The 17,179-nt window shown below is 44.4% G+C and overlaps 1 protein-coding gene and 1 long non-coding RNA gene across 2 annotated transcripts; both read right to left on the minus strand.

Moving 5' to 3' along the window:
- Positions 1 to 5,024: 5,024 nt before the first annotated feature.
- LOC134453619 (uncharacterized) lies at positions 5,025 to 5,680 on the minus strand. Its single transcript, XR_010035678.1, has 3 exons — positions 5,395 to 5,680; positions 5,243 to 5,307; positions 5,025 to 5,155 (listed from the first exon to the last, which is right to left on the minus strand). It is a non-coding gene; the product is annotated as an uncharacterized LOC134453619 (long non-coding RNA).
- A 3,623-nt stretch (positions 5,681 to 9,303) lies between these two features.
- Positions 9,304 to 10,323, minus strand: LOC134453829 (class A basic helix-loop-helix protein 9-like). Its single transcript, XM_063204578.1, has one exon. The coding sequence runs from the start codon at positions 10,321 to 10,323 to the stop codon at positions 9,304 to 9,306; it is 1,020 nt and encodes a 339-aa protein (XP_063060648.1).
- Positions 10,324 to 17,179: the final 6,856 nt, after the last annotated feature.

Raw genomic sequence — 17,179 nt, forward strand, 5'->3', positions numbered from 1 at the left:
CACTTTGTATTTGCTTGTGATGTTGGCTTGATTATGTCCTCTTTTGAAAGTCGCTTTGGTTGTAAAGCGTCTGCCAAATGCAATATAATGTAATGTTATGTAATGTAACTTAAAATAAATTGATGCAGTCAGAAATGTTTGGGGTGCACCTACATTTTGTGTTGGTGCACATAAAAAATATTTTTAGGTGCACCAGTGCGACCAGAGAAAAAAGTCTAGTTAGTCTAGCCTACCAATGCCAAATTTCACATTATGGTACCATAAGGATGGAAACATATACAATTATGCAAATATTAAGTTGTGTACAAATAGCATACATTTATAGTCTAGCCTATTATACTTGCGCTTGATGTATTAAAATACAGCCTTTGAATTTATCTACACTCTTTTTCAAAGGTCAGGCGCCAGTGAACCTACAGTTCCTATTTTGGTGGTGCTGGAAAATTGAAGTCGTAGAAAAATACTGTGGGACGAAGTTGGATCAAAACTCCTGTAATAGAGACACGGTCATTAACATTTTATACGTGAGGCAAGGAATGGTTTCCTGGTGAACCAGTAGCCTGTTTGTGTAGCCCAGCCCCCTGGGCGTCAACACATAGCTTCTGGTTCACCAGGAAAAAGGAATGGTTGAAGGAGCCTGACACCCCCCCCCTCCCCTCTTTTTTTTTTTTTTTTTTAAAAACATTTGATCAAAACATTTGAAATTTGACATTGTAATTATGGATAGGCTACCATTATGACAGCCTTAATACACAGTCCACATACACAAATGTCCTGATTCAGTAATTACTGAACTGTTTATGGATAAAAACTGGCTGACATTATCACAAAACTGAATTCAATCACTGAGAAAATATTCCCCTTCAAGTATAATTGATGAATGTCTATGTTGAATCGATGGATGTAGCCTACAAATGTTGAATGTCTATAGGTTACCATATCTCCTGCATTTATGTTTGTGTGTTCTGATGCAAAAATTGACATTGGTATGTACTCTAAACTGTCGCCTATTATGATCAGTAAATAGCCTAAATATAGGCCTAATGGACAATGGCGTGTGTGTGTGTGTGTGTGTGTGTGTGTGTGTGTGTGTGTGTGTGTGTGTGTGTGTGTGTGTGTGTGTGTGTGTGTGTGTGTGTGTGTGTGTGTGTGTGTGTGTGTGTGTGTGTGTGTGTGTGAAATTGAAAAAGTGTGTGAAATTAAAAATTGGCTATATCCAGACACATAAATGGACTGTCTGCTACAAATAGAAAAAGGAAAGGTGGACAACAGGTCAGTCAGCCCTTTCGTTATTCTGGTCAAATTGCTGCTATTTTTTGGTGTAACATCAAATGTATAAAGCCGTGTCTTAAAGGCTAGGGTACCACTTCACTAGACGCATATAGGCTACTTCTGTATTTGGAAATACCTAACTGCGTATGAATCTGTATATACTGTATTTATAGCATACTGTATTGCTATTTCTTTACTGCTTATTTAGCCATCCATTCATAAATTATTCATTTTCAGTGGTGGGTAACAGTGTGGTGTCCTGATCAGCTAAAACCACAGCAAGTTTGGAGGGGAAAAGAGCAGTATACCCCCCTCTTGTTCAATGAAAGACATTAGAATCTACAACTGACTGTTTTTTTTCCCAGAGCCAGTGCTGATATCAACAATACCAAAAAAACCTGAATGAACTTGCATGCAAAATATTTACATCCTCAGTTAATAGACAATTGCTCTTTTAACCTGTGAAGGAAAATAATGATTCTTAAACGGTTGAACTGCAGATGTGATGAATCAAGTCTTCACTAAATTTGTCGGTACTCTTTTTTCAAGACCCAATAGACCAAGGAACCCTGGGCTCTTAACATCAGTGGTGCACAGATGCTGTGGAAGCGATGGATAAAAACTCTTGTGATGGGGAAACGGAAAGCAAGAGTAATTACATCAAAGTGGGCAGACAAATGGTGGAGGAATAGCCCTCCTATTTGTAATTTAAGGGTCAGCTGCACAATCACCTGTTTATGTCTGAGGAAGGGCCAGGGTGGCCCGAAACGTCACATTAAAATGAAGTAAATGGGAGCATCGGTGTTGCGGTTCTTCTTTTTTCATTGGAGGAATAGCCCTCCACCATACATTCCCAAACAGTAGCCATTTAATATTTTTTGTTAGATTGTGACTAGCCCTTCACCTAGACATTCCCAAAAACAAACCTGATCAAAACAGTAGCCATTAAATATGTTTTTTTTTAGATTGTGAATGCCCCATACAAGATTTATGAAAAGCCTCATCTGGTCCATACACAAAGTCTCTGATTCAATGGTGAACTGTAATGTCTACTCTGCTGTCTGCTAGTACTGCTAAATAAGTCATTTTGGGGAAATGAATGAATTAATTTAGTTCTCAATATTTTTTCCAATAACTGTGGAAAAAGAAAAAAAGGTTTACCCGATTAGCAGATTTGTTTTGCTTGAAATAAATGTTGTCATTTTGCGGAATATCCCCTATTTAACAGGGGTATTTTTGCTGTGTAATGTGTGATCACAGAACTGAATCCAATGAAAGCTTATTTTGTAGCAATGTTCTTCAGTTAAGTGGTCAATTAAATTAATTAATTAATTTAATTCCTTCAAGAAATCTCTTTACACATTTGAGATTGTGTGGGACTAGTAGCTGCACCATTTATATAATTCTCAAAGACTCTTGATGATAGCCATGTCAAGGGATTGAAATCACCAGCAGATGTAATAAACCACCTATCAGGAGAATAATTAATCGTTTAGAAATAGTTTTAGCAAAGATTTTCTAGGTTGAGGCCTTTCCACCGTGATTGTCTCTGGTTATAGCGATTTTCTGACTGGGTGACAAGATGATGGCCGGTTTTTAGCATAGGCCGGCTAGGCGGTCGCCTAGAGCGCCATGTGAAGAAGGGGCGCCGAAATGGCGCTCTCCTATGCATAATTTTGCGATATGAAGTTTTTTTTTTTATGAAGTCGCAATCAACAAAGAGTGGCGAAAGCGCTCCTCACGGCAAAGCGCCCCTCAGCCAATAGTAATATCCACAGACTTCTATTATAACAAGTCAGTGGTAATATCGCTTCCAACTGTCTCTGGGAAGTCTGTGAACCAATAAACAGACAGTTCTGAGAAAGGGGGCGGGACGAGTGACAGCCTACAGCCTGCGCTCTATTTTGAATTTGGAGACTCACTCCAGAGACAGAGAGGGCAAGCGCAAACAATAGTGCTGCTCTGCTGGATGGAGATTATTATGTTCTCATTAAACCACTCATTGCATGATGCAGGAGTTTCAGAGGGTGTTTTGGAACTATGTGATTTAATCAGCAACCGTTTGTGATTATGGAAAGCCTAATAGTTATGAGGTTACTATTTGGAATTAGAGAGAAAAAGAGCTTTGTTTTTGATCAGAGAAATCGCTAGTTAGCATGCTAACATTAGCCAAGTATGCCAAGCAATGAAATCCAGTAAAGTAGCTGTTAGTAGCCTACTCACTACTCACTAACACCCACCTGATATCATAATAGGCCTACTTGCTTAGGTTGACAAGCAATGTAAAGTAAGACTGGTGCAATGTTTAAAACAATTTTAGCTGCCATATCTCCTTCCATCCACATGAATTACCTGCTTGTTGTAAGCTTAAAAAAACATTAATTTCCAGACCATAATGACATAGCCTACATTAATCATGTAACAGAACCATGCACAGCAGACAAGTGAGGCTATTTACTATATTTTGTATATTATGAAATTCAATAGCGTGACAGCTCTTCTCCCTTTCTCTCAACCTGTCCCTCCAGTTCAAACACATAGATAGCCCCCTTCTCATTCTCCTACTCACAAATGCACCACTATTTCCAGTCCAGAAATGAAATTGGTTTGGAAGACAGCACAAATGTGTAGCTTATTAAAATTGTTATGCTGCCATGCTTTGTGATGCTGTAGGTAGTGTAGATCAATGCAGACCTCCTTGGTAGGCTTATTGTCTACACATGCATTTTACATGCAAATGTAGGCCTACTGTATCACTCTCCTGGCATTTCAATTTCACGTTACAATTCAAACACATTGATAACCTCCATCTCATCTGGGGTTGGGGGCCCCACCACCATCACATCCAACATACCACACAGTGAAACTACTTTCATGCGACTCAATCTGATGTGTTGGTCGCCTGTCAAAAAGAACCACAAATCCATTTGATGAAAAACGGTTATTGTTCTTGATGCTATTTAGTTAAGCTTACTACGGATATTACTCTTGTGATCTGTAAGGTATAAAAAAGAGGGGGGGGGGGGGGGGCGCCAGAACTCAAACTCGCCTAGGGCACCAAATAAGCCAGAACCGGCCCTGGACAAGATGATGGCTTCAATTTTATGGGATTCACCAGGGTTCCTGTTTTACCCTGCATATTGTGTGTTTACTTCGTGTGAAAATTCAAAGGAATAAAATTTGATTTACCTGTCGAGGAGGATTGCGAAAACTATCACTCGTCACCAGTCAACCCATCTACCTCATCTTTCCCGCAAGTGAAGGAATGCCATGAGGTCATTCATGCTGTATTGCATTATACCGGCTGTCATTGAACATTAGTCATGTGTCAGCTATGCTGAGGTGGTGCACCTTCAGTGACAGTCAACGTCAACAGGTCTACACAACTAGGCTTCCCTATAGTAGGAATGAAGGCACAGTGCATGTCTAGGTCAACATTGATGAATTATTGAGGCAGTCTGACTCAAGTGTTCCTACCTTGGTTGCATGGATGCCCCCTGGTGGAATGAAAAGCTACCAGCTGCCACAAGGTAGGGTCATCTCTCGCAACCTTCAACAAGCGTTTTAAAACTCTTCTCTTCCAAGACAGCTTCCCTGTATAACAGCCATAAAATAGTGTTGGAGATCCTCTCTTGAGCATTAGATAAAGTACACAGTAGGCTAGGATGATCCGCGCACTACGCGGGCCCAATAGTGTGGAGTGAACAGAAAAGGCAAACGAAACAAAACAATACACAGACTGAAAATTTCTCCTGGACAAAGCAAATGAAAAATGTCACGCACACCTGCACACACACACACACACAAGCACTAAATATCCTCTACGGCAACTACAGGGCGAAGCAGCAGCCCGCGGACAGCCCCAAGTGGAGACCCACGGCACCTGCGCAAAGTTACCATAGGGTATAAGCATGATCACTTCATAATTAATAATCATCATTGGTTAAAAAGGGAAAGTGTGACAACCTACCAAGACAGATGGGCACGTTCACGCACGGCAGGAGGAGAAGTCATTCACGAGACCCACACAATTTCCTAATAAAGTGATGGATGACAACCAGTGAGTCACACATGCATGGTTAATATGCGATGTGGAATAAAGGGAGAAGTGATCAGACCTACCATGACAAAGGGCAGGGGATAGCCAGCGCTTGAAAGGACGCTCACAACCACAACGTCTTTTACGAGTCACACCACAGTGACCAATGCGCACCACGCGCAAATTGCCATATTAAGGCGAAGTGCCAAGTCCTATGGTTGACTAAAGCTGGCAAACAACCATCTTAACTAAAACCGCCACAAGCGGTAGCATGCCTCCTACCTCCAGCAACAGGTGCCAACTTTTAAAACAGAGCACAATGGGCAATTGGTGCCCGACAGTCACCTGACGCCAACGCCCCCAGTTAAAGTTTAAAGCTGCAGTATCCATTATGTTATGTACAATACTGAATAATAACTGGAAAATACTGCCTCCTGCAGTTAACTTAAGGTAAAGACGAAGAATTGTTGACATGGGAATTTTTATAAACGTAATTTTACTGTAGCTGAATGACAAAGGGTACAACAGCAAATGTCGAGCCATCATATGACAAGTCAAGTGGCCTATTCATTCTCAACCCGGCATCTAATTTTATCCAGCCATTCCAAAACCTGGGCCCTTTAAACACACACACACGCACACACACACACACACACACACACACACACACACACACACACACACACACACACACACACACACACACACACACACACACACACACACACACACACACACACACACAATGGTACTACTTCTATTGTGCTGTACTCTTTGTCCAGGTGTATTCATGCTGGTAGCTTACTGATTTACCTTTTGGACATGGACATGAACATGGACCTAATGTTGTTATCCCAGTGCCGTGTCGTGTTGATGCATCAGCCATGACGGACAGGGCTTTCTCCGTCTGTCTAGTCTGAGGCTGATGAGATCAAGGGATTGACTCACATCGTCTGAGAAGAGGGGGGGGGGGTCTTTTCTCTCCTTTCAGCTCCAGGCAAATCTGTTGTTTCCTGCCTCTCCGCCTCCTCTGCTCCTCTCCCCTATCTGTCCATCTCACTCACTCCCTCCCTCGCTCGCCCATTCACTCACCATAACCACACCTCTCACCTCACTACTCTCCACTTAGCCATGGCCACATTATCTCCCATAAACACACTCCCCCCCTGGCCTGGCCAATACACATCACATATCCCATTCTCCTGTCTGTCTGCCTGTCTGTCTGTCTGTCTGTCTGCCTGCCTGCCTGTCTGTCTGTCTCTCTGTATGTCTGTATGTCTGTCTGATTAGCTACTGTCTGTCTGTCTGATTACCCGTCTGTCTGTCTGTCTGTCTGTCTGTCTTTCTGTCTGTCTGATTACCTGTCTGTCTGCCTATCTCTCTGTCTCGTCGGTATAATACTAAATGAAAACATTGGAAATTCCATCTCACTCTCTCTCTCTCTCTCTCTCTCTCTATCTCTATCTCTCTCTCTCTCTCTCTCTCTCTCTCTCTCTCTCTCTCTCTCTATCTCTATCTCTCTCTCTCTCTCTCTCTCTCTCTGCCCCTGATTTGTGTAAGCCTAGTCTTCCCCAGCATCATGACTCACAACCCCCCCCCCATTACTGTACAGTAGCATGCCAAACTTTTGATCCTTCCATCATAAACTCAAATCTCTTCACTGACTGAACACAGAAATTATTATTAATTTGGTCTCGGTAGGCCAAGACTCATTTTGTTTTGGAATACAAATATGCCTTTTGTTGTGTGACTTGGACTTCAGATCGCTCACACTTTAGCTTAGAAAAATTACGGAAAGGCATACATTTGTAGCTGTGTGAAATTGCTTTGTGTTAAATTATCTTTTCCAAAGTCTACATACATTATATGCCAGCGAATTTACTTGTCCTTTATTTTTGAATGCATTATACTGCATATTGTACATTATGTATATCTTGCTCTTGCAAAAATGCTTTTACGATTTCAGCAATACGTTCTCCTTTTACCTAGGACCGGTAAAGGGGCCTGACTAGTAGGCCAGTGTTTTGAGGCAGGATTGCCACTCCTTCATCCCACCGATGCCTCTTTTCCACTGCCGGTTTTCTGGTAGACCTTCAGCAGTGGTGTAGGCTATACCCACTTAAAATTAAAAATATACCACAGAGTATACCCACTTCTTGATTTCAGGGATTTCAGTATACCCAGTTAAAATTGATTGATCCATTATTTTGAATAGCACAAACATATACAGTATACCAACTTCAAAAAATGCTCAAATATACAGTATACCCACCATAAAAAAGTACACTACACCACTGGCCTTCAGCCCCACACAGTGTGACTCGGCCGCCACTTTTTGCTTTTCGAATAGGCACGACACAGCTCAATCGTAAAGCAAAAAGTGGCGTCTGAGTCGCGCTGTGTTGAGCTGTAGGCCTACCAGAAAACCTTCAGTGGAAAAGAGGCAATAGTGGACCAACCACCTCCTTCAGAAGAGGAATTCCACGGATGGTGATAATTACAGGATGAAAAAAAAAAATATGTACATCGGGCCGTAGGGTGTTGTTGTAACCTATACACATTCCAACACAGACAGAGAGGCAGTAGCCAACAAACCAGTTGTATTTATGACCAGTGAGGGAAATGGTCCCTAACCTAGGCCTTTTACTCTGTGTGTGTGTGTGTGTGTGTGTGTGTGTGTGTGTGTGTGTGTGTGTGTGTGTGTGTGTGTGTGTGTGTGTGTGTGTGTGTGTGTGTGTGTGTGTCTGTGTGTGTGTGTGTGTGTGTGTGTATGTGTATGTGTATGTGTGTGTGTGTTCGTGCATGTGTTAAGGAACTGAAACAAGAAAGATATGTTCAGCATTAACAAGCAGCATGTTTATTTGCATACTCAACATTAGACATCAGGAATTACAAAAATAAAATACTGCACAAAAACTGCAGGTCATAATAAATCATGCTTTGAAATACAATATGAAAATGCTTTCAATGGGGTGTGGAGAAAAGCAAGAACACTGACACATTGCTCTCTCTCTCTCTCTCTCTCTCTCTCTCTCTCTCTCTCTCTCTCTCTCTCTCTCTCTCTCTCTCTCTCTCTCTCTCTCTCTCTCTCTCTCTCTCTCTCTCTCTCGCTCACACACTCTCTCACACACACTCACACACACACACACACACACACACACACACACACACACACACACACACACACACACACACACACACACACACACACACACACACACACACACACACACACACACACTCATGCATCATGGTCCACTTTTTCAGTCTTAGTCATTCATTCCTTCTCTCTCTCTTCTGTCTCTCAACATACACCTGAGAGAAGTTTCCACCCCAAGGGGGCTGTCTCATTCTTGGAACTGACACATCAAATGTTGTCATGTCACGGACTTGATAAACAGAGGAGTATGATCACATACGGGATTAGAACTTCAGCACCAGATACGGTCCATTATGAAGTTAGAATTAAAAGAATATTTGTTCAGTACTTCAGCTCTCATTACGATGTTAAAAATACTGCCGGATTTTAACACAGAATTCTATGGGAGCTGAAGAATGTTCAAGTAAGTTTCACGTACTAGCAAAAAGTCATTACTCTGCAAAGAGTTACCTCTGCCAGCTGACAGGTCATCCATTTATTACAATATCTCTAGGGGATAGCCTTTTCTATTGCAGACAACTGATGTCCATTCAAATAAAGCCGCACCATAACATTTCAAAGAGCATTTATATACATAAACATAAATACACCTGACTCATTCAGTGTGTCTCATCAAGCACACACACCCCCCACACACACACACAGCATATAATGTCCCACACACATGCTGCATAAGAGTCAGTCACAGCTTTGTAAGGTTGGGGTAGTCCCTCTGTCTCCTTAAGTGACAAGGTAAACAATCTTTTTGTCTTTTGCTATGTGCACCGTTTTGAAAAAAAATCTCCTCCGCATTCCAACTAGTCATATGTTTTCACACCTGTCTGAGAGGTATTCAGTGCATAGTAAGAGACTGCTGGTGATAGCTCGCTCCCTGTAGGTAGCCAAACTGCCATGAGAACGGCACTGCCGCAGCAGCAGCAGGAGAGTCCACAAAGTTGTCCATGTGATTCTGGTGGCATGTCGCCTTCACCCCATACTGGTAGCCCGGCGCCACACCATAAAACTGGCCGCCATTGCTGTTGCTGTGAGTAGTGTTGTTGCTGTGGTTGTTGTTGTTGTTATGGAACGTCTCCTCACCACCTCGTGGGTGGCTGTAGAGTCCGTGGTGGCCGCCCACGCACAGCTGGGAGTCTGACGGGTACTGGGCGTAGTGTGGCGAGGGCGGGCACGCCGGCGCCGACCCAGCGGCCAGCGGAGGTAGTTCCGGGTAGAGATGTTGTGCTGGCTCCGAGGGTAACATGTGGCTGTAAGCTTTGTGCGGCGGTGGGGTTTGCAGCTCAGGCTGGTGGTGGTGCTGGTGCTGGTGCTGGTGCTGGTGCAGGAGGTATTTCTCCGCCTGATTATTATTATAGTCCCTCTCCTTTCCTGGTGCGAGCATCCCGTGCTCCTCCTGAGCACCTCCTCCGTGCAGGCACTCCACGTGGCTGCAGGTCCGCTCCGGGACGGGTGGCGGCGGATGGTTCCTCAGGAAGATGGAGAGTGCAGAGATGCGGTTGATGGCCCGGCGCAGCGTGGCGATCTTGGAGAGGCGCTTGCCGCTCAGGTCGTGGTTGAGGGCCAGACGCAGCGAGTTGAAGGCCTGGTTGTAGTCCAGGATGCGCTTGCGCTCGCGCACGTTGGCGGCGACCCGGCGGGCCTTGGAGCGCACGGGCCGGCTCCTCTTCTTACCGCCGGCCGCTTTGGAGGCAACGCCCTGGTTGGGGCCGGAGCTGGACGCGGAGCCGTCCCCGTCGCCAGGAGACTTCTTGGAGGGTTCCTCGCCTCCGCTGCTGTCGTCGTCTTCAGGGCCCAGAGGACTGCTGTCCAGCTCCTCGTCTGAGAAATCAGACTCTGTGCTGGCGAGGCTGCTCATGGCTGCTGCTTGTTAAGAGTGGAGGCAGTGGAGACAGGCTGATCCTTAAACTTCGGTGCCAAACACAAGTGACCGGAGCTGCCTTCTGAAGTGTCAATGTCTTCTGACCCTGGCTGCTTGTTAAGAGTGGAAGCAGGGGACAGATGCTGGTCCTTAAAGTTTGTAACAAAACGCAAGCAACCGGAGATACCTTCTGGGGTGTCAAAATCTTCTGAGCCTCCTGTCTAAAAACTGTGCGTTAAAAACTGTAAAGGAGGCTGGTCTCTAAACTTCAGAGACAAACACAATACCTTCCAAGGAGCCGAAATCACATGAGTCCTCTGTCTTGTCTTGAGAGCGTAGAGACTGTGGTTGAAGGCTACTCGCTGTGAGAACTGAATGAGTTGTCACTGCCTGTAAAGACTGGCCTGTTCAGAATGAACGGCCCTCTCCTCTCTTCTCTTCTCCTTTCCACTCCTCGCCTCTCCTCACCTCACCTGTGCACTGCTGCGTGATTACCTGTGACTCGCTCTGACAGGCGAGAGGCGCTTTTAAAGGCTGACTGTAAGTGTGTCACATGGTACGCTTGCCTATAAGCAAAGGTGTGCTACTATGTCTTTATGGACTCCCTGGAGGCAAACTGCATGGAGCGGGCATCTCTCAACTGCTCTGACACACCCCTCCTCCTGCTCTCCTCTCAGCAGTCTCTTCACCGCGGCTCCTTTCAACTAAACCTCGGCTCGTCCAACAACCTGTAGGAATGCACATAGCCGACCGTGCGTTGCCTAACATTTGCAACTTTGACTTTTTCTTTCTCTGTGCAGCATTAAGGATTTATATGTTTCTTTGTTGTGTCATTTTTGTTGACCTCTTCCTTTGGCTCTCTTTTGACTCCTCTTTGAGCATTACATTGACAAATTGTAAAGTGTTGTCTCATGGACTCGCATATTTTAAAGACGGCAAAAGCTTGAACAAGCATTAAAAAAAAAACACACACACTTCAAATGGAAAAAAGAGTTTTAAAAAAAGTTTGAAATGTAGTAACATGCTCACACAGAAGCAGAAAAGTCGTAGGAAGTGCTAACTGAAAGTTAAGCCTCACCCCCCAGCAGTGGGGTGTTAAGTGAAAAATTGGGACAAACTTGACAAATTGCAGTCTTATCAAGATAAGCTCCTTTCCCCTAGCAGCTCCCCATCCCATTCACACCTGGGGAAAGGGGTGAAAAACACTTATCTAAAGGGAAGGGGGGTGACATAATTCCAGATAACTTTCATGGCTACAATTAACATGTTGTATTAAGCGATTACCCCCTTTGCCGGTGCAGCGGTGGCCGGAGAGTGTAATTTGGGTGTCTGAGCCCCAATAAATCAGCCTCAGACTGTCCCACCGGGACAAGAACAGACAGCGACCTGCCTGGACTTCAAAGCCTTTGGGACGGAGGATGGAGCAACACAAATATTTTACAATTATCACCTATGATGATCGCTCTTGGCTCAGCTCAGGCCCACCTATCTCTCTCTCTCTCTCTCTCTCTCTCTCTCTCTCTCTCTCTCTCTCTCTCTCTCTCTCTCTCTCTCTCTCTCTCTCTCTCTCTCTCTCTCAGCCCCCACTGCATATTATCCTGCTTCTCCCAAAAAACAAACCTCCCCTTTCTACTCCAACCATTCCCCCTCTCCTCTTCCACAGGCCTCTCTCTCTCTCTCTCTCTCTCTCTCTCTCGTGCCCCTGCATATTATCCTGTTTCTCCCCAAACCAAACCTCCCTTATCCCCTCATGGGTTCTCCCCCTCATCCCTCTCTCCTCTTCTCTCCTCCTGTTTTTTTAAGTAAACAAAATATCTTTTGTAATATACATTATTATGACACATGCACACACACGCGCACACACACACACATACGCATGTATGCTCGTTCACCCGCGCGCGCACACACACAAACACGCGCACTCCTTTACACCAGACACACACACACACATGCAGAGAGAGACACACACATACACACACACACACACACACACACACACACACACACACACACACACAAAAACACACATTTTTTTACTCAGTTGTCACACATATAGCAATAGAAATACAGATCACATCCATTGCCCAACTACATACAGTGTGCAAGAACATGCAAAATTGCACTGCTGTCCTCTGGTTGTCAGTCCAGTGTCCATACTTGTTTTTGTAAATCTGTGTGTGGATTCATTCTCACATATTTGTGTGACAACTTTTGCAACGGCTTTCAAAAATGGTGGCTGAATTATGCAGTTAGCATTACTACTGTAGTACAAATGTGTGTCCAGCACTTATCCTGCAGCCAGTCCAACCCCCCAGTCCACCCTCCTCCTCCTCCTCCTCCTCCTCCTCCTCCTCCTCCTCCTCCACAGTGACCATATCAGCTACAGGGGTGGCGGTGCCATAACCTCTCACTGAACGAGAGGTCATTTGAAGACATTGCTTCCTTCCTGAACTCATTTTACTGCAGGGCCACTAAGCAGGTCATTACAAGGGAACTTGTTTTTTGGTTGTTGTTGATGTTGATGATATTGATCCCTGACGAAAGTGTATACTGATAAGAGAGCCCTGGTGGCCTCTGGTGTTACCCCTCAACCCCACTTGAGTCACCCCCCCACCCCCCCAACACCACCATCACCATCACCACCACCACCACAGCTGCAATTTAATGGACACTTGTGTCCACAAGTAATGGTGAGAGATAAACTTAACCCCAATCATGTCCCCTGTTTTATTGCACGTTGTCCCATATTGTTTGTGTTTATGGGATTTACTGTTATTATTATTATTATTATTATTATTATTATTATTATTATTATATAAGTTAAGTTAGGTGTGATTTTAATCCTGAGCAAAGCAGTTAAAAAAATTAGGGGCTTTTATGCCTTTATTTGACAGGACAGTCGAAGATGGTGACAGGAAGCGAATGGGACAAAGAGACAGGGGAGGGATCGGGAAATTACCCTGGCCGGACTCGAACCGGGGTCCCTGTGGGTGGGCATGCAAGCCCAAATGTGGGGGGCTTAGTGTGCTGCGCGGCTGAGGCACGATATATCAATAATCGTGTTTGTTACAAGTGACTAGAATGCAGGTTTGAACACCAGACAACAAGAAGACGTTTTCAAAACAGGCTGCACCAGTGGTAGAGAAATATGCCAAACATGCTGTATAATCTCTCAGGTGGTAGACAACCACACATAACAATGTCAACATTTCATTTAGCAAAAAATGGGTGTACTCAATATTACTATTTCTACTTTCACAGTTCCATATTCCAGGTGGAGGGGAACATTCAGGGCTGGCCTTTCTTGGGCCCTAAGCAGGATTTGATTTGGTTCTATGACACCACTCCCCCATCCCTGTCTCTTATGGCAGCTGCCACCTCTCTGTTCTACTGAAATGTAATCACACTAGTGGCATACAGTATATCCTCATACTGTATTAGTCTGTAGGGCTACTTGTAGATATTCTATTCATTTTAACACTTGATAGATGCCTCTAAGTTTGTGTCACATATTTTTTTGTACCATACTGATTTCACATGCAGCAATCCTAAATGCATGTGGCAGATTCTGTAAATAATACCCAACATGCCACTGTGAAGGAACCTTGAGAACAGTTGTTCTCAACCATTTTTGGACAAATACCCCCCCCCTTATGCAGATTATATCCTCCGCTCTCTTCCTCCCCTCTCAGCTATCTCCTTCTCAACACCCCCCCCAAGGACTCTCTAACGCCCACGCAGGCTAAACCTCTAGGTTCCTCACAACCTTTTCCCTCCACAACTGAAGGTTCTTTGAGGAAATGTATTTGCAATTTTTACAATGACTGAAGCTATTTTTAAGATACCATCAGACATACTAAATCAATACAGCCTGGTCCTTGATAAGCAACACGTGTGAGCAACACAAATCAGGATGTAACAGCATTCTCTCATGTTTGTTTTGACGCTTGCACTTCCTTGTACCTGTAGGTGAAATACTCAGAGGTGTTTTCCACGCTCTAGTGGTAAAAGATGAAATGTTTGTGTGTGTGTGTGTGCGCGCACTGAAGGAATAACAAGACTGGCCTTCCTTTTCTTGTTCTCCAGTTAGAGCGTAATACATGGGTGAGCTAAATACAGGCTCCCGAATTGTGTCATGGCGCCCCTCTCTATAATTTAAAATTAGTTGTAGAAGCCATAACCTTTGCATGCTAATCATAGGTTGCTTGGCTCAGGGGAAGGTGCAGGGATGGAGGGTCAGGCGTTCCTGCTGCACACTGGCTTTTTCCCACATGGAGGCTCACAAGTTTGTATTTTGCCATTTTCCCACCGACATGTTGGAGTGCAGTGTACATGTACATGTATTAGGGCTGTAACGATATCGTATCGAACCGAGAAATCGTGATACACAGGATCACAATACTGTATTGTGATACAAAGAGGCAGTATCGTGATACGCCCTTTTAACGTTTTGATACCCATCTGCCCAGAAAACCACCACATGATATGAAGTGATAGTGCTTCCAAGCATCATCATTATTATATAGAAACTTTTAAACATTATTTGTAGCCTCGTGTAACCTATTCTACCTTTGAACTATCATAGTTTTTATTCATAAAGATTATAATGTTGGCAAATGTAAAATCGAGGGGTATATCGAACCGTAGGTTCATGAATCGTGATACAAACCGAATCGTGAGTTGAATGTATCGTTACAGCTCTAACATGTATGCAAGAAATTGTCTGTCATGATATTTGCTATTGTCCTTAGGGTTGAAGTATGGTTGGACCTCATGCACCTCATGCCAGCATAGAACATACTCAGGTGTACGTTCAGATTTGTATGATAAAATAATAATGTGTGCATACACCCAGGGCTGCTGACAGCTTTTGCTGAGCTGGGCCCGGGACAACTGACCCCTTTGTCCCCCCCTTGTCAACTTCCCTGCATACACCCACCAGAAGAAGTGGCATTAGGCTGTCTTTGTTATTTACCATATCGAGACCATAAGAAAATATTGGTTGAAACATTGTTTATTATAACTTTTTATGTGTATTTTTTTGGACTTTGCCTTTATTTCGATAAGAAAGTGTAGAGAGACACACAGGTAATGAGTGGATGAGAGATGAGGCTTCGACCAACCTTGGTACTCATAGATGACAGTAATAAAAGATACAGACGGAGACGTGAAAAAATGAAAGTGAAAGCCCATTGGGAAACTCCAACTCCCATTGTCATTGTGACACAGCACTCCACAGCACACAAGTGAACACTGCACACAACGAAATTGCATTTATGCCTCACCCGTGCAAGGGGGCAGCCCTCAGTGGCGCCCCATGGGGAGCAGTGCAGTGGGACGGTACCATGCTCAGGGTACCTCAGTCATGGAGGAAGATGGGGGAGAGCACTGGTTGATTACTCCCCCCACCAACCTGGCGGGTCGGGAGTCAAACCGGCAACCTCTGGGATGCAAGTCTGACGCCCTAACCGCTCACCCATGACTGTCCTACGTACGTATGTATTAGTGCACTGCACAGCATCCCCCAACCATTGATAAGTTCAATGTAAAAAGTTCATTTCAATTTCAATGTCAGTATGCAAACATATTCTGCTTTCCTTAACACTGGGGTCATGCAATGGCATCGGGGTGGCCAAGCACATACAATACAGTAGCCTACGGCAGTGTTTCCCAACCAGGGGTACGTGTACCACTAGGGGTACGCAAGCACACCGCAGGAGGTACATGGAAAAATGTAATAGTAGCAAATACATGCACCATAGTCACTTTGGGAGAGGAAGAGATATTGAATATGAATGAGGGGGTACTCATGGCACTACAAAAAGGCTAAGGGGGTACGTGAGTCTAAAAAGGTTGGGAAACACTGGCCTACGGTACAGTGCCTCCTCCTCAGCCTCCCTCTCCTCCCTTGTGTCCATGACCTTAACTGTCCCCGACCCCCCCTCTCTCTCTGCTACTGACCCATATTGGAGGTCTAGATACTACACACAGCTCCCATAGGTCTCCCTGAAGGCCTCCCTGACCATGTGACTGATGCAGACTGTGACAGTGATTTGGTTTGGGGCTGACCGCGTAATTGCCCGCAGTAAAAGGTTTATCGGTCAGACACAGGAGCAGAGGCCACGGAGGTCCAGCCAGACTGAAAAAGGAAAAGAAAGAGGGTTAGGTGCCTAGTAATTGCAGGCTTGATTTCTGAAGCTTTTACAAAAAGCGTGGGAACTGATGATATTCTCCCATAATGTACTTGACACGGAGGGAAAGAGAGAGATGTGAGAAAGAGATATGCGAGAGAGAGAGAGAGAGAGAGAGAGAGAGAGAGAGAGAGAGAGAGAGAGAGAGAGAGAGAGAGAGAGAGAGAGAGAGAGAGAGAGAGAGAGAGAGGGGGTGGTGTGTGTGTGTGTGTGTGTGTGTGTGTGTGTGTGTGTGTGTGTGTGTGTGTGTGTGTGTGTGTGTGTGTGTGTGTGTGTGTGTGTGTGTGTGTGTGTGTGTGTGTGTGTGTGTGTGACACACAGAGAGACAGAGAGACAGACAGAGAGAGAGAGATGCGAGATCCAAAGATTGTGTTTCACTCAACATATTACCGTCAACATACTCTGAAGCATGAGTAGTTTTATAGAAAATAAAATAGTTGCCTCTTGTTTTGATTCCTTTTGTGATTTGTTCTTTTTTTTATGAAGCATGCTACACGGATCCATTGACTTTCACTAGCTTAGCGACATATTCCCTCTTTTAACTTGTCTTAAAGCAAGACAACGCTTAACATGAAAAATAAGACACTTTACCACTTTACCACCTTTATAAACCCTGGCCAACGATTTTAACTGTATTAAGCCCCAAAATAGTGGCATACCCC

The sequence above is a fragment of the Engraulis encrasicolus genome, chromosome 8 (genome assembly GCF_034702125.1).
Source record: "Engraulis encrasicolus isolate BLACKSEA-1 chromosome 8, IST_EnEncr_1.0, whole genome shotgun sequence".
NCBI classification, from domain to species: domain Eukaryota; kingdom Metazoa; phylum Chordata; class Actinopteri; order Clupeiformes; family Engraulidae; genus Engraulis; species Engraulis encrasicolus.